The following is an 18,542-nucleotide window of genomic DNA, read 5'->3' on the forward strand; positions in this document are numbered from 1 at the left end:
GTTATTTGTTGCTAGAAACAGAACTTAATCTTACCTGTGAAGATAAGATGCTGAGAGAAATTGAGAAAGTGGAAGCCAGGTTCACAAGGTTTCAGAGTGGAATAAGGACTCTGTCAGGAACTGGGATAGGAGCCATCCATGTGATAGTTTAGTCACGGGTCTGGCTTCATTCTGCCTGTGTCCTGAAAACCTAAGTGAAGTTGAACTGAGAGATGATAGACTGGTTTGTTTGTCAGAGGAAACTTCAGAATGGGCTGTGGATCAGAAGTCAGGGACTAGTAAAGAGATCAACACCACGGAAATATGAAATCTCCTGTGCTGCATGGGAACTAATATAAAGATGTCCTAAAGAGATGCTCTCATACTTTGTAGGCTGCGTCTTGTGGGAATGCTAAGAGGAAAGGGTTCTCTGCTCCTCAAAAGTGACTATATAGGAAAGTGTTTCCCCAGGGTCAACACACAAAAGCAGACGCAACTACACTCCAAGTGAGTCTTCTGCAGCTCAAACTTGGCAGTGGACGCACCATCCACATGGTATTGGATTTGAAAGCATGAAACATGAAAGATGGCGGGTACCATGGAGAGCAATTGAGGCCAGGCACCATGTATCAGGGTCAGAGTCCCTGCAGAGGAGGCCTTGACCAGGCCATTGCATAAAGCTGTGAAGGGGAAGCCTCAGTTGCCTTGGAGACCCCGGGATGTTGGAGATGCCAGGACTATGGGACATCTGCCAATAACTGGAAGTATGGTGGATTGGAGCCCAAATCTATGAAAGAAGCTATGTGTGCCGCAGGTGGTAGAGCTGGAGGGATGTGTATACCTCAGCCCTTTGGAACTCAGATGATATATTATGAATCCCCGATGCTGGGCATGGAGCTGCATGATTTGGTGATTCTCTGATTCTTCTTTTTTAAAATAAGAATGTTTACCCTGTGTCAATATGTTGGGACTTTTTTTTTTTTCTGGAAGCTTATAGTTAAGAGATTTTTGACTTTTAAGATGTTGGATTTTTTTTCAGACAGAGTTTCTCTGTTTAACAGCTCTGGCTATCCTGGAACTTACTATGTAAACCAGACTGGCCTCAAACTCACAGAGATTCACCTGTCTCTCTCTCTCCCAAGTGCTAGGATTAAAGGTGTGTGTCACCACCACCTGAAAATGTTGGCATTTTTTAAAGACTGGGGGGATTTTTTTGGACTGTATTTTACATTGTGAGATAAACATGAGACTTTGAGGACAAGAGGTATGAGGTTTAGCTTAACATGATGTGTTTGTGTATCAAGTTGAGAAGGGATAGAGATATGATGGTTAGCTTTAACTGTCAACTTGACATAAGCTAGAGTCACCTGGGAAGGGAGTCTCAATGAGGTATTGCCAAGACCAGATTGTTCTGTGGATATGCCTATATGGAATTTTTTCTTAATTGGGTTAATCAAGGAAAGACCCACCTTGAATGTGCGTGGTACACCATTCTCTGAGTTTAGGTTCTAGACTGTATAAGCATAGAGAATTTATTCTCTATGTTCTTGACTGTGGATGGAACTAGCTGCTTCAGTTTCCTGCCTTGGCTTCCCCTCAATGGTGACCGCAACCTAGAATTGTCATTTGCTTTTGTCAGGGCATTTTATCACAACAACAGAAATGACTAAGTGATCCAAGGTTCGAGTCTGCATAGTTGAACACTAGTCCTACCCAGATTCGGTCTTTACCCTCAGCAGGTCAGGCTCTTTCTTGGCCATTCCTTTTACCCACCTTTCCATTCTCTCCCTTGTGTTCTTGAAGCAGGTAAAGAGAGATGGATTGTGGGTTCCTGAGTGGCTCTGATGGCTTCAGCACCAGTACAGTACAATAGAGGGAAATACTAGTTGATGGAATCCATACAAGCCTTCCGAGTTTCCTTTCTAAATCCGGGGTCAAATCATATAACCCTTGCTTCAGCATTCCTTAGTGGTTCCCTTTTTGTCTCTAAAACAAAGTCACAATACCTTTGTTTACATTGATCACTCTATGCCCTAGCCAGCATCACATGTCCCAGCATTGCCCAGCTGGGCCACTCTGGTCTCTGCATTCCTGAAAATGAACACAAAATCATTTTCTTGTCTCTGTGCTTCCTTATAAGTAGTTCTCCAGCCCAAATGCCTGTGAGTCCTAGTTACCCATATAACTCCCACGCTAATGCTGCCTCCTCCATGGAAGCCCCTGCACTGCTTCTGGGGGCAGTTCCCTCTTCTCTACCCTATGCCTGGCATCTTCCTGTGCCAGAGGCCTCACTCAGTGTTAACCTGGCATATCCATCTACCGGGAAAGTCTGCTATGCGACAGGGCCCAGCTGAGTGCCATCCCCTGATAACAGGTCAAATAAAGAAAAGTAGCAGAAGAGCTATTTAGGGAAAGGTAACGGGGTTAATTTTCAGGTTCTCTTTTGTAAAATCAACCCCTTTAGTTTCTCTTAGTGAAAAGTAAGAATCATGTAAGCATGCTTTTTAAATGTCTGCCTCCCTCCCCTGTCTATTAAGATGCAGGGTGGTTGCACTTCAAAATCCGGGGTTCCTCTTATTCCTTACTCAGCAGAAAAGCTCCTGCAAACACAAGGAAGAAACTGACATACTTTGGATTGACAGATGTCAAGGGACACTACCATCTAATTTCCTTGTTGATTAATTTGAAGGTAATTTCCTGGTAACCCTGGCTTCCAAAAATGTATTTTAAGTGGCATGTTGGTAAAAGAAAATTAATTTCTCTGCATTAAACTTGCCAGCTTTTGAATTAATTGCATGAGCATAACAATCAATTAATAAATGTTAAGCAAACAAGGGAAAATCGGTCAATTAAAAATGACAAAATTGCTTCCAAGGGTAGATAAAGCATAAGATTGTCATAATGCTCACTTCTAAGTTGAGTTGGCCTGCCTCAGTGCAGTTCACCTCCCACTTTTCTGCACAGCATTCAAATTGCTGAGGGTTTATTATACTTTCTTATAAATAAATTACCACCTAAGCCCTCCTCGCTGCTGTAACAGCATTAAGGAAACCAAACACAAGTGGCAGTCCCCCAGCATCCTGGGAGAAGGTCACTGCTTTGGGAAGCTGCACTCTGCACACGGATTCCTAAAGAGGAGCCTTTGCCAGGTAGACCAGTACTCTCTAAATATCAGCCAACATACTCTGCCAGGAAGCTCTGTCTATTGTCTTCCTCTGATAAATTCTAGAGCCTGGGCATAAATGAGAAATGGCAGGACCTAAAGAAACTGTTGACCTTCTTAAAGCATCCAAATCAAACCTTCTTAAACACAGTATCAGACATTCTATTATATCTGGGGTTGACGAGAACCTGGGATGCATAGATTGACTCTTCAGTTTCTAGGTATTGAAATCGGTTCCCACACATAGGAAGGTGAATGTCTTGGGAAATATGTTTCTTTCTGACTGGTAAAAGGTCCTAGAGCTGCACAGACCTCCTTACTGGGGTCCACTGTCAGGCTTGCCTGACCTGCTGGGCTTGTCTTCAGTCTGACTCACAAGTGTGTATTATCAGAAACTACCTCCTTGTTGTATTGGACATAGACTGAAAAAGAAATCAGTCCTTGGTGAGATCAGAATCCACCCCTGGTGCATGACAGGGCTTGTTGAAGCCCACTACCTGTGATGGGACACCTTAAGCAGCCTTGAGGCAGGGGGAGGGGCTTGGATTTGCCTTTACTGGATGTGCCTTCCCATGGGAGGCCTTGTCTTCTTGTGGGGAGGAGTGAGGGGTGGGTTTGGAGGAGAAGGCTGAGGGGGGTGGGAGGAAGGAAGAGGGAGATCTTTGATTGGTGTGAAAAATGAATGGAAAATTTTTCTTAATAAAAAAAGACAAGAAAAAAATCAGGCCTTGTAGTATATGGAGCATTAGTTCCTCTATTTTTCCCAGGGGCATTTATCATAATGGTTATGTATAAAAATTCTAGAATGTCTCCATTTTAGCATTATAGAAGTTTTTGAATAAAACTTGTAGGAAAATGTTGACATCCAAGAAGTACATTTAAATGACTATGCCCAATTGAATCATTGTCATGTGAATGTTGACAGTTCCTCTAATGTAATATAACCCAAATAAAAGCCACCCCCATGATGTTTTTTCCTCCACCAGTCCTTACCCCCTCTGCAAGTGGCATTACCCTCCATCCTGAGGCAAAAGCATAGGCCTGTTACTCAGTACCACCCTGCTCCAGACCCCATAAAATACATTAGAAACTCAAACGTTGATCAAGTTGTCAACTCTGCCTTCAGAATTTATCCAAAATCCAGTAAGGAAGTATCAAGAGCTCCTCCTGAGCTTCCATCTTCTCCCTTTGCCTGAACCTACCTGTCCTTCATGGTTTAACAGATCCACAGAGCAGCCATGTACACCAACCTGAAACATTCCACAGATCTCATCAGTCCCCATTGTCGGCCCTTTGTGCCACCATATCAACAAGAGCCTAGGGCAGTGTCAGGCAGTAGATGAATCTCTGTGATAGTTTCGAATGAATGAATGAAACAGTATGGCTTGAATGGAGTATATAACATCGGGACACTTGAACAGCATTGTCTGTCCACATAGAAACCAGGAAAGAGTGAGGCATCTCCCCTTGAATCTAAGTAATTGGTATACCTGCCAATCACCCACTGACCTCATATCTCCCTACAAAATTGTTACTGGAAAAGAAGACATTGCAGAAGAGTGAGGTTCACTGCCTCTTAGAGCCTCTCCTTTGGGGGCCATGCCTGCCTAGACCAAAGCAGAACTAAGGGAATAGGTGCTGAATCCACTTACCTTCTTTCTTAGCCATCGTGAGCTCCAATAACCAAAAGAATCATTCCTATCTTTTTTGTTTGCTAAAATTCCAGGGAAACAGCAAAAGATGTGGCATTTTGACACTAATGAGACTATACCCAAAGAACTGTGATTTTAATTATAATAGATTTGGAAGAGCCATGGAAGAGGTACAGGAGAGCAGCACGTTCCAGCCAGTTCTGGAGAAAGTGCATTAATATCCCATGTTTTTGTTTTATTTAGTCTTTCCTGGCTGTGTAGAGAATCACCTGAGGTAATGGGAGGGCTTCTAGGGACTACATCAAATAGAGCCGTACAAAGAAATTTTATTTTCCCCTTCCCATACCATGGATAGGGACTACACTACAGAGGAATATTTGCTCTGCTGTGTCTTACAAGTTTCCAAGATTGGTTTGTTTGGCCACTGACACTTGTGATCTGACACAACCTTTCCAGCAACTTCCATCCTTCAAAGGCTGGATGTCACCACTTCTTACACTGGCTCACTATGCCTTGATACGAGTTTCTGCAGAACTCCTCTTCCCTCGGAAGGCTGATCTGGGCTGGGTGTGAACGTTCCTGGGGAAGCCTGCATATGAGTCCTGTTGGCTGATTGCTTCATTAGAACCCTCTGCGCTTCAAGGGCCATATGCTTTCAAGTTTCTCTAAATGGTATTAGGGAAAAATATCCTCGAGGCATTATTTTTAAAGGGGACTTCAAACGTTCCCCAAGAAAAAAAAAAGGACAGCACGTTTGAACTCCAGGGGTTGCCAGAGAAATCTCGCTTAGCAAGACTGTGAAAATGGAGTCATATTTTCAGTTTCGGGGGAAAGAACGAGCTGGTCACAATCAGGGATAAATTTGAAAAGTGGATGGAGAAAGATGCAGAAAATCTCCAAATCCTTGAATCTTTACCATAAAATAGCAAAGCAGACCATGACTTGAGGAAGGAATTTTTTTAGACAAGTTTTCATTTTATGTATGGTTCAGCAGGGAAATTTCAACACTCTCCCCACACCTTCAGTGTGCACAAGTCTATAAATTCTTCCCACTTCATTCTGCACGGGAGGGAAATCTAACATGAACCCCCTTCCCTGCCCTTGAGTTACATGGATTCACGCTGACTTTTGAAAGAGCAGAAAGCCAGACCACAGGAAGGCGGAAGCCATTCCTCTGCTGGTGCCCTATAGAAGTTCTGTCCCCCAGATCAAATTCTCCAAGTTCAAACTCTCCTCTCTTAAATAGACCTCACCCTCATCACCTTGGCTGCGGTGATGTCTGCTTTCTTAGACATTATAGTTGTGATATTACATATCAGACGGACTCCTGAGAAACCAACCCTCCCCCCATGGATAATTCTAACATCTTATGTGTACTCTATATTCACTCAGAGGACAGTTGCCTTGTATGCTAAACCATGAACAGTAAGAACCTGTCCCTCTCTCTGTAGGTTTATATTAAATTGAGATGCTTGCCGTTTTCCCTGTTTGTTCCTGGGGTCAGCTTGTACTTGGCATCTTGAGCATATTAAGGTCTTGCTAGTGTGTATGACGTTATTGCCAAGAGCACACTTGCAGCGGTCCGCACTGGAACCATCTTTGTGCCAATTACTTCAGAGAGTTTTCTTGAAAAAATAAAAGGAGAGCGGGGACCCTTGTTTTTTAAGGGAGCTTTCAGGTTATAGTGTGTGGTTTCAATTTTAATTTTTAGAATCGATCTTCCCAAAATGATGAGTCCTTTTCAGCTCTGGGCTGTGCGTCTCTGCACCCTGAGCCTTGTTTGAAGCCTTTCTGCAAAATGGAAATCCTGATGAAGACATAGAAATAGCATCGGGAGTCGGCAGGACTGGCGGAGGAAAGTGCCGCCACCGCCGCTGACACGACACCCTCATCTCTTTAAACAGCTTCAGAAGAGAAACTGCTAGAAGCTTGTTAAGGAGTTTCCAAATGTGTGACTGTAAATGACTATCTCTAATCATGGCTGAATAAAGCAAATGGGGCAAATGAGCTGGTGGCAGGCGCCGAGGGCCTGCGAGTGTTGGAATTGTGTCTGCTGAATGGGTAATGACCGCGGCAGGGCCGGGGTCTCTGCAAAGTTCAAAGTCCTAAGTTTGATCAATTCGTTTATGTACGCACACAGACACAGAGGCAGGCAGACGCGCGCGCATGTGTGCACACAGACACGTCACACACCACACACACACACCATACCACACACATACACATATATACCACACCACACACACATACATATACACACACCACACACATACACACATACATATACACACACCACCACCACACACACACACCACACCATACCATACACATACATACACCACACACACACACACACACCACACACACACACCATACCACACACATACACATATATACCACACCACACACACATACATATACACACACCACACACATACACACATACATATACACACACCACCACCACACACACACACACCACACCACACCATACACATACATACACCACACACACACACACACCACACACACATACACCACACACACACATACCATACCACACACACACACACACACACATACATATACACACACCATCACCACACACACACACACACACACACCACCACCACACACACACAAATACACATCACACACACACACACACACACACACACATACATATACACACACCACCACCACACACACACACCACACCACACCATACACATACATACACCACACACACATACACCACACACACACACACATACCATACCACACTACACACACACACATACATATACACACACCATCACCACACACACACACACATACATATACACACACCACCACCACACACATACACACATACACACACCACACACACACACACACACACATACATATACACACACACAAACAAATGTACATATTTAGGAAAAGAAGAGAGGAAAATGTCCTCCAACAATAACATTCTGAATGATAGGGAAAGAAAGCATTGGACAAATGATCACTCTTAGGTTTGATCTTTAAGGAGCATATTTCTAAATTCATGGAACACTGGAATTTAAAATTATTTTCTAAAACACATATGACCTACCTATTTGCTTGAAACAATTTCAATCATCAATTGGTTTTAATGATATAATAGTATTATTTGTTTTTCCTTTAAGAGGAGAATTAAAAACAACTCCACCCCAGGAGACTGCCCTTCACTGAGGGTCAGTGCGGCTCTCAGGTGTGTGGGGGTAACTCTTTCAATTCTGCGACCCCTGTAGCTGAGGAAGGGCAGTGTTGACTCCACTGAACATCTAAATCATTTCTCCAAGTTTTCCTGTCTGGTCAAAACCCAATGATTATTACCCCATAGTTCTTTAGGATGAGGGAGGGATGGAGCAGGATGCCCCCTTTTTGCGGGACCACCTTCATGTTTCCTCTTGGCTGGGACTGCCATCTTCACATGGGGGGGGCACTTGGTTTGTGGCTCACAGCCGGCTTTAAACATTTGTTGGATTCGGTATCGTTGAGAGCATCCGTATAAAATTCTGCTAGCAAAGTTGCAAGAAAAATTAGGAGACTTAGAACCTGACTAGCTATCTAACTCGGGAAATTTACATAAAACGCACCAGGGTGTTAAGCAAAGGCTGGAACGCACATCCTTGCATTGGTTTCTAGGCAAACATAGACTATGTTAGGTCTATGGGTGCCAAAGACAGTGTATCCCACACCATAGCCTCTCTTTCTGGGAAGTGGAGCAGGAGGAGGAAGTAGGAAGCCGGTGTTTACTCCTTGCCTGGCAGGAGACTAGTTCCGAAGCATCTTTGTTTCCTGACATGGTTAGGAGATACAATCGCAGCCTGTTATATTGAGAACTGCTTCTCTGCCCTGTCAGTGGCGCTAGCTAAGTCACAAGGGGTTCTGGGGGGCCAGGAAGGGTGATGCCCATCCTCCACATCAAGTGACAGGGAATGAAAAAGTTGCCCTCTCCTGCGGCACAATGGTCCTCTGTCCTTCTCTAGGAGACTTTAATAAAGTAACTGAATCAGGTGAAATTTGATCAGATGTGTATAGCTCAGCCTTCTCGCTTTGCCACGTAACAATTTATAGAGGTGTTCCTACCACGGTCCTGTTTTATTAAATGATATTTGAAGTGTTCCACTCTCGGAGAAAAATGTGGTTTATATCCTTGGCATACATTTACATAATCTCGTTAAGGAGATCTCAGCAGCTTAGTTAAACTATCCCAATAATAAATCTTATCTTTGGTAGAAGAAAGACTCTTTTCTCCAGGGGGAACAAGAAGCAGATATGAGGTCTGAGCCCGTTTTTTGAGAACTTTGGCTGTAACTGTAGTTCCATTTTTCATGTTGTGTATTTGAACTTTGTTAAAAGAGATAGATGAGTAGTAACTGTTATGTTGGGAGGGTATAGTCACGCAAGGAGAGAATGCTCTGTCTAATGTATATTAAATGTGGGTTTTAAAAATGAATTTTTACTTGTTGCCTTAGAAAATATTTCTATTAAAAAAAATAATAAAACAAGGGTGATGAATTACCAGCAACCTCAGCTCCCCACTGGAGCCATCAAATTAAGGGTTAACCGCCCTGGATCCCCTGAATTAATCAGGAGCTGAGCCAGGGGCAGGCTGGGGAGGGGGAGGGGATTGGCAGAGCTCAGCCTCCCCCAGGAGGCTCCCAGCACAACAGAGCAGCCCACTGTGGTATAGCCACTGAGAAGGCAGACCCTTTCACAAAGAAAAGATCAGGCACCGGAAGCATGTCCCTAGCCCGCACCAGCTCAGGCTGCCGGCTTATCAGGTGCCAATCCTCCATTGTCTGCAAACCAAAAGACACCAGGTCTGGCTGGTTTTTTTTTCTGTACAGAGTTCATGGTAAATACATGCTTCTTTCCTTGGGAAGGCAGGCAGTGATGTGCCCCTGGGTGGCCTTGATTAGGATCCAAAGGCTCATCCAGCTCTCTGTGGAGAGAGGCTGCAGCTGGGTGGACAGTAAGGCCTGCCAACCACTGCCACCCCAAGCAGTAGTGAGGCCCGATGCCCAGGTCCTCCTGAGAGGCAGAGACACGAAAGTTGTAGAGCTGGAACCTGGAATCCACCGTCCTTACACGCTTTCTTTTCTTTTCTAGAAGTTGTTTTTTGTTGGTTTGCTTAAACAAAATCCCCAGGATCAACATCAGATATTTTATGGTTTCTAATTAACGAGCCCAGTGTACTTTTCCTCTGCAGCTGGCCCTTTTAATCATTTTAGGTGTACTGAGCTACCTAAGGACCTCCATCTGTGAGAGTACCAATGCCTGTGTTCACCCACATCTCGGCCTGAGTCGGTTATCCTTCAGGACCTGAGCATGTCAGTGAAAACGGACTCACTTCTTCCCTTCGCTCCGCTGTCCACAGTCTCAGATGTCCTGTAGCCTTCCAGCTGTACCTGCTTTCTGCTTCCCGTCACTGGCTCACAGGACTCAGATAAAGCGTCCTATGATCCTGTGACATCACACTTCCTCCTTACCTCCATCCAAATCTGAAGAGATGTTGTGGAGTCCCTGAAAATTAACACTTGCCACATAATTACAGTCCTTCCACCCAAAAGACTGATCTCTGCCAGAATTCTCCTTTCTTAAAACTGCTCAGACCTCTCCCTAGTATCCAGACTCGCTCCTCTCTTCCCCTCTAATGCTGAGCCCACCTGAAACTCTCCCTACCCTCTCTACCCAGTATCAACACCCCTGATATTAAGGTAATTCTTTAGGACAACCTCCCAGAAAGACTCTCATGTCCCCTAAGTTCACAGACACCTTCCATGCCTACCTGGTGACATTCCAGGATCGCCTCTCCTCTAACACACCTCCCCATGGCCCTGAAGAGATCTGCCTTGCCTTATCATGGCCTCCCCATGCATAGTTCCTTTCCCCTGAATCATCTCCACACAGTCTTGCCACCTCCTTGAGAAGGTGGCCTCCCCGACTTGGAGTCCCCCTGTAACTTACATCAGACCGACAGCTTTACTTCTGAAGTCTCCTTCTACGACTAAAATCTGAGATCTTGCAAAGAAAAGGAAAGCAGAATGTTGTCTCCTGCCTCCCAGAGAGCCTAAAAGTTCTGAGCTTTCTTCTCCAAGCTGTTTGCTTCTACAAAGGGACCTGGTCTCACCTAGGGCTCAGAAGGCAGGTGGTTGGTTGGCTGGTTTTCAGACCTTGTGCAAAGATCTTGGTGGTAGAAGCCAGAGATATAGAACATCTGCTCAAGTAGTCTCCAACCTATGAGTATAGTCTAAATACTCAAAAGAACATTCCAGAAGAATTTGCATGAAATAACATCTACAAGGTCAATATTATTATCCCAGTGTAAATTAAGTGGTTATGCTATAGGCTAGTGATTTTGGTTCCAAAGACCTGGCTAAGTCCTTATCTTTCCCAAGTTTTGGGCTACCTCAAAGCCTTCATCATTTAAATAACCAGCTGATGCTTCCTCTTAAGCTACTGATTTGATATCATCTATATTCTAAACCAGACTTCTACAAGGGAAAAAGAAAAGAGACCAGAGTGCCAGAAGGAAGCTTAATTTTTATGGTAAATTTCAGCACCCTTAAAGGACAAGTAAAGACTCTCTGAAGCTGTTCTGAACTCCGGGATCTGTAGTTTTTTTGTGCCCATAGTCCTGTCTGTCCCTTACCCACCCTCGATCTATACTGTGCTTTAAATCATGTGGCAAATAATGTCAGCGCGTCCTTTTGATAATGTCAACATTTCCTAAGACTAGAACCAAGATTTCTTTCTAAAGGAAAGGGGCCTGGCTTCCAGATGTGGTCCCCACTGTGGACCATCTTCTCTGGAGTATCCGCAGGTAAGGTTTCATCACGGTCTTGTCATGGGCGTGTTTCTAATGAGACGATGCTGAGAAACACATCTACGTGTGTGTGTCACTACAGGCAAGTGAACGGGGCAGCTGGCAGGAAAGGAGGTGGCAATGTGTCCAGGCAGTGTGGCTTGTTACCACTTACACACTCTCTTGTGCTCTGCAGACACACTCACAGCATCTCACACACCACTCATCAGAAAACTACAAGTGAGACCCTGACTTTATTTCACTTTGGGACAAGAAAGCAGTGCAGATTTGCCTGGTTTTATTATGAGGGTAGAATTCCAACCTGGAAATCCCAGGCCTCCAGGCAGCAGTGCCTAAGGAGTTGAGGAAACTTAGGAACTGTAGCCTTTCTGTGCATCTCCTGAGGATGAGAGGAAGTGTGAGGGTCGAATGTTTATGATACAGAAAAATAAACTACATTTCTCCATACACAGCTGTCCTCTGGAAATCCCACAAGGCATTAGTGGGGATAATAGTGGGGGTGTACTGGGGTGACAGCAAGCCAAGAACACTGCATTGGGTGTTTGGTTACAGAATTCTCTAGAGACCATCCACAGCTACTTCTTTTCCACCATTTTCTGTCTGAAGAAATGTCACCCTAGCCAAGACCGATGGCTTGCCATGGTTACCAGAACCAGGATTGAAATCAAAGGCCTGCTTCCGATTTTTGATGTTTCTATCCTATAGTATCTCTTTCATTTTAAAGAAACCAGGTTATTTTTCCAATATTTGACATAATATTAGAATTGGAGCTGGTATATCTGTTTTCATAATCATTCCCATTCATGTCCTTAACTTTACAAGGAGACTAGAGCCATCCTTGGAATATTGTATCTAAAACTAGAGACATTATGACAAGCCTGCATTTATTTTAGGATGTCACTATCAATGGAAAAGAAGGGCATCTGGGAGCTTTCAGAAACATTTTCTATGTGTGTGGGTGTCTACCTGCCTGTATGTCTGTGCACTGTGTGCACACGTGCCCGCAGAGGCCAGAGGAGGCTACTGGTTCCCTTGGAATGGGAGTCACAGGTGGTTGTGAGCCACCATGTAGGTTCTAGGAATTGAATCCAGGTTCTCTGGAAGAGCAACCAGTGCTTTTAACAGCTGAGCCATCTTCCCAGGCCCATCCTCTTTTTTTTTTTTTTTCTTAACGAAAACACAATATTCTCCTCTTATCCACAATGGTCCAAGACTCCCCGTGGTTAAGTGTGTAGCCTAGTGGTGTGGTCTGCCTAGCATGGACAGGGAGGGCTCTGGGTTCAATCTGATCCCTAACACAAAAAACAAACAAGCATACAAACACAACCTCTCCAGTGTTTTCAGATGCCTGAAACCTCAATAGCACTAAACCATTGTGTGCTGTGTTCTTCTGTGAAAAAGTTGAATTTATATACCAGCATAAGATTTACAGAAGCATAACTCATTACAAAATGGATAGTATCACCATATACTATCATAAAAGCTCTGTGGATCTTCACCCTCCCTCTCCCTCCCCCTCATTCTCTTGCTCTCTCTCAAAGCTTCTCATCATGCTCTATCTCCTGACCACAGTTAACTGTGACTGCAGATGAGGAGAGGATGACTCCAACTATTGCAGAGCAAGGGAGCCTCGGCTTAGAGAAAACAAAACAAAACAAAACAAAAACATACGTTGTCTTAGGCTTCAGGTTCTCAAAAGGACCAAAAAAAATCGCCTTTGGCATTCTCCTCTTATCTGTGTTTTCTCCATTGATAATTTCATTGAGTTTCTAAGTTCTTAACTGTCACCTCTAAGGGGAAAGAACCTTCCAGGACAATACCTTCAATTGTCACCATGACTTAGATACCCATCTCTTACTGTCCACCATCTCTTGGGCACCTTCTCCATCTCCTCAGGATGTTAAACACAGATTGATCCCAGGGAAATCACGTATGTCCTCACATTGGCCAGATGTCCCTGCATTCCCAATTGCCATTGTCCCCACTGTGCTGTGACACAGGTTCAAAAGTCACGGTGTGGCACGTGGGAGACAACTCAGCCAGTAAGAGCCTGCTGCATAAGCATGAATATCTTGAGCACTACAGCACATGTATGTAATCCCAGCTCTAGGCAGGCAGAGACAGGAGGATCCCTGGAGTTCATTGGCCAGCTAACCTCACTGAATGTTTGACCCCCAGGTTCAGTGAAGGAAGACACTCAACGTTGACCTCTGGTCTCCAGATGTAACATACACACATATGAATGTGTGCCTACATGCATATGCTCATACCTACCTTCCCCCCACCCCACCCATCCCCCCACACACACACACATACACACACGAGTGATAGCATGATCTCTTTTCCCAACTTCTACTGAAATTTGGGATCCATCTCTGTCTCTTCTGCTGCCATGCCACCTGAAATGTCCCTGGAGCCCTGGGCTCTCCCCACAGGTCCCCTCTTCCTGTGCTTTGTTGTTGGTCTCTTTATCTCACTGTCCCATGATCTTACCTATGTCAACAATATAATATTAGTTTCACAGTCTTCCTTGTCTATTCAGCCGAAACTTTTCTTCCTGACCTGCACTCAAAGAAATTTCCATCATTTTCTTATGAACGTACTTGCTAGACCAGACATAAATTAATAGACATTTCCACTCAATCCTCTCAGTAGCCTGGAAGACCTCTATGCACACATTGATGCCAGTGCCCACTCCTGAGACCCTTGTTAATTTGACCTTGTGTACAGCTATGGAGACTTTCAGAGCCATTCTCGGTGATCCCAATATGTATCAAGGTAAAGAACCACTGGTGTAACTCCAAAGCATCTGCCAGATGGTCTTTAGTGGTTAGCGTCCTCTCTGAAGCTTCTCGTAGAAATGCTAGAGTCTCAGCCAGGTCCCACCAATCAGAATCCCAAGGAGAGAGACCGGGAATCTACAGGTGAGGATGTCACATAACCAGGATTGAGAGCCACTGCGTCATCTCCCTCTTAGGAACATACTGAAGGAATTACATATGTTTTGCCTTGCCTCAGTCTAGACTCTTTGAAGATGAGGTCATATCGGAATCCCTGTGGTTTGTTCTCTGGCACCCAGCAAGATCACACACACCTTTCTTCAACCTCGCTTTAAAAAAAAAAAAAAAAAGGACATCTTTGCCAAGGAGAGCTGACCCATTGCATCTATAGATCCCACACCCAAGTATTCAACCACTGACAGAGGGAAAATATGTGGGGAAAAGTTAGTGCATCTGCACTGAAAAAGTACAGATGCTTTTTCTTGTCATTTTATATTGGCTAGAAAAGGAATCCAGGCCTGACTTGGTATATGTAGGTATGTAGGATATGCACAGAATCTATGGAAGTACTATACTATATGATGAACTTGAAAAGGGGCCTAGCATTGATGCCTGCCTATAACTCTGGCATTCAGGAGGCAGAGGCAGGAAGATAGTAAGTTTGAAGTCAGCCTGGACCCTACTTCAAAAGGGAGGATTCTGAATTATATACAGATTTCAGTATTTTAGGGAGTCCTAGAGCCAATGCCTCAGACACAGCAGGATACATACATTTGTTCTCTTTATGGCAGGCTTTTTAATGTTTTATTTGGAGACTGAGAAATAAAGAGGTTATTTCACTTCTCTTGATATCATTAAGTATCAGAGCAAGGATTTGAACCCAGGCCCTCTTGACAGTTCTTGTTCTTTTACCTCTTATTTTTAAAGGCAACAATGACATTTTTTTTTAAAAAATTAGCTTCCTACATAAATAATAATAATTCATACAAATGTATGACTACTACCAGACACATTCTGAATCTGAACATACCCTGTCACATGGAGGTGAAAGCATTATGAAATAGGTTTGGGAAAATATATTAGTTTAACCCTAAAATTTAATCATGAGATCCAAAAGAATTCCTTTCAATCCTGCCTGCTCTCTTTTCTTTTTCCTTCGTAGTTGGGTCAGTGTCCCAGAGACTTTTCAACAAGCTGAGCTTCGGGTTCTAGGTAAAATGGCTCTGAAGATTCATAGTCGACTTTACTTAGTGCAGCAGCAAGGTGCCATCTGGCATATAATTCTAATGCTTCTTTCAGTAAGAGTACGGGCATTAAAAAAAAAAAAAAAACCCATCAGGCATAATGGTGCTCAGATGACACTTACGTAAGACCCGGAAACCTAGGCTGCAGGCACCCTGCCATTTCTAAGCTAAATGACTGGGCAGGCAATGGATTTCCCAGACCCCCACCTAAAGGAAGGAAAAATTCATATTTTCATCCAGATATGAAAGGTTATGTAATCTATCAAAAAATAAGGCATTCAGCCAACACTAAATAGGTATTTGGTCCTTATTGCTTAATGTTAAAGATAACGGTAGTATCTAAACATCAGAGAATCCTTTACCAATTACAGAGCAAATCTGTCAAGGCTCCTCCTTTTATTCTCAGAATTTTACTGTGGAATAGTCGCTGTTATTCCCATTTCACAGGGGGAAAAAATGAGACAGAGAGAGGCTGAGTGATTTGCCTCGGGTAACAGAATCAGAAAATTGCCCGTCTAGACTCAACTGGACCCTGCTCTGTCTGTCCTCCGGTAGCACGATTGGCCACAGTCAGGCTTAGAGCTCAGAGGACAGGCCATTGCTGCACAGGAGCACCTCCTCATCTGCCTTCCCTAAATGCTCTCCAGCCCAGATGCCCTGAAATTGCTTTAGAATAGAATATCAAGCAGGGATTATTTGGCATATCATTTCTGGGTGTGTTTTTCTGAGCATTTATAGATCTCTGTTTCTAAGAAGCTGAGTTTTCCTGATAAAACAAGACAGATCATGATAAATGAGCGCCTATGTAAGCCTCGCTGGGAGGAGGACAGGGCTGCAACACCCCTCCTGTGAAGTTAATCCTGTTTCTTTTAGCTATTTCTTTATTAGTTAATGAGGTCTTGCAAAAAAAAAAAAAAAAAAGTGTGTCTCTGATGGTGTTTTAGCACCCTTGCCTCCAGGAATGGTTTCAAATATTCATAAAGTGGCTCATCTGACCAAGGCTTAAAGCAAAGGTGCATTAAGTATGAATTTACTCAACTTCAAATGTGGGTGGTCGAAAAGCCGCTGCTGAAATAACCTAAATAATCCTCCTGGCTGGTGTCTCCCACTCCTGGGCTCTGGGCGCTCCTGTGAAGGGTGACAGAGGAGAGGTATTATTTACAACAGCCAGGGCTCTGAAGGGCAGCCCCGGAAGCTTTGATCCCGCTTCCTGACTGACAGGAGTGTGCATTGCTTTTGGAAAACAGAATAACTTAAGAGAAGCAAAAAATAAAATGGAAAAGGAATTGCTGGTCGAGCCCCTGGGAAGGAGAGCAGACTCCAGATGGTATTGTATTGTTCTGGAGAGGAGATGAGGACCTACTCCCCACGCTGCTTCCTCATGGTGAGGGAGCAAATGTGGAATCTTGATAGGTGGTGTGATGCTCCGAGATGGATTTGGAGAGCAAAGCAGATGTGATAACTCTGCCACTAAGCAGGGCTCTTTGTAGAGGATCCCACATACAACAGGGGCCTCGGAATGCAGCAAGAGTTGACATGGGCACACGCACGCAAGCACGCACGCACGCACACACATGCACACGCACATGTGAGCATGCGTCTCCAAGCCCTGACAGACACACCCCATTTCTTCCTATCTTCTCAAAGCACAGCCATAGAAACCTTTCATGTATTTCACCAATTTCTGGCTTTGTTTGACTACTGCATCATTCTAGAAGCTCACCCTGTGGTTCTCCCCTGGTGATTCTGGGTGGTGTGTATACTTTGGCTCATAAACCGAACAATTCAGCTCAATATTCCTCCTGGAGTTCCTAGGCAAGTGCATCTGAGATGCCACAAAAGTGGCGAGCATCTCCTTGACTCTACTGAGTGTAAGTTCAAGGAATGCATCACAGCCCCAACCTGCTCCGGGATGCAGTCAGTCACAGAGCTCCCGGTAACCTGGTACTGCCCAGTGAGAAATGTCTGTCATCACAAGAGTCCATTTCTGCTGTAGCCCTGAGTCTGTCATTCAGACCTCTGTAAAAAAAAAAAAAAAAAAAAAAAAAAAAAAAAAAAAAAAAAAAAAAAAAAAAATCAAAAAAAAATCACTGAATTCTCTGAATGAAGGAAATCTCTGAGCCACAAATTCCAGAAAGCAGATGGGCATGTAATCTCTCTCACCCCAAAATCGGGTGGACATCTTTTACTAACAGGGGCTAATAATTCGAACATTTCTTTCTGCCGCTAGCTCAGTGCTCAGCATCTTCATCATATGATGTGAGGATGAATTTCGTATTATAAATGTAGGGGCTTTAAAAAAAAGCACAGCACTATAATAACACTACCTGAAAAAGTCCAATAGTATGTATTCTCTGTGCTTCACCATGAGCGTGTCCAGGGCACACTGACAGGGCATGTTATGGAAGGTACAACCTAGCATTGGTTTCCCCGATGAGATTTTTTTCCTTCTTCAGAAGAAACCACCTTTACTTCTGGGATGTACATTTGCCTGGTGTCCTGTACTTTATTTTTTTTTTTTCCAGGTGATTCACATAACAGGCCGGCTTCGCCTCAGAGTGTCGCTGTCCCACGGGAGGACCGTCCCCAGCCAAATCATGGGTCTTGTGGTGGTGGCTCATGCCTTGCCTCCTCCTACCATCAATGAAGTCAGGATTGACTGCCATATGTTCGTCACTCGAGTAAACATGGACCTCAATATCATTTACTGTGAAAATAGGTACTTGCTTTTCTTCTTCATTTGCCCATTGCACACCACCCATTGGGGAAGGTCTGCTTTTGGCTGCCTGAAAGATTTTACTTCCCCAGTGAGGCTCGTTATAAATCCTGATCTTGTTTTTAATGGCTGCTTGGAATGAC

The 18,542-nt window shown here is 44.0% G+C and overlaps 1 protein-coding gene across 6 annotated transcripts in view; it reads left to right on the forward strand.

Annotated features, from left to right (window-relative positions):
- Npas3 (neuronal PAS domain protein 3) overlaps positions 1–18,542 on the forward strand; it is an 839,001-nt gene that overhangs the window by 794,382 nt on the left and 26,077 nt on the right. For all 6 annotated transcript variants that reach the window (XM_059279250.1, XM_059279248.1, XM_059279251.1 and 3 more), the window contains one exon: positions 18,209–18,402. In XM_059279250.1, the coding sequence (XP_059135233.1) occupies positions 18,209–18,402 (194 nt within the window). The remainder of the gene's footprint in view (positions 1–18,208; positions 18,403–18,542) is intronic.

The sequence above is a fragment of the Peromyscus eremicus genome, chromosome 14 (genome assembly GCF_949786415.1).
Source record: "Peromyscus eremicus chromosome 14, PerEre_H2_v1, whole genome shotgun sequence".
Lineage (NCBI taxonomy): Eukaryota > Metazoa > Chordata > Mammalia > Rodentia > Cricetidae > Peromyscus > Peromyscus eremicus.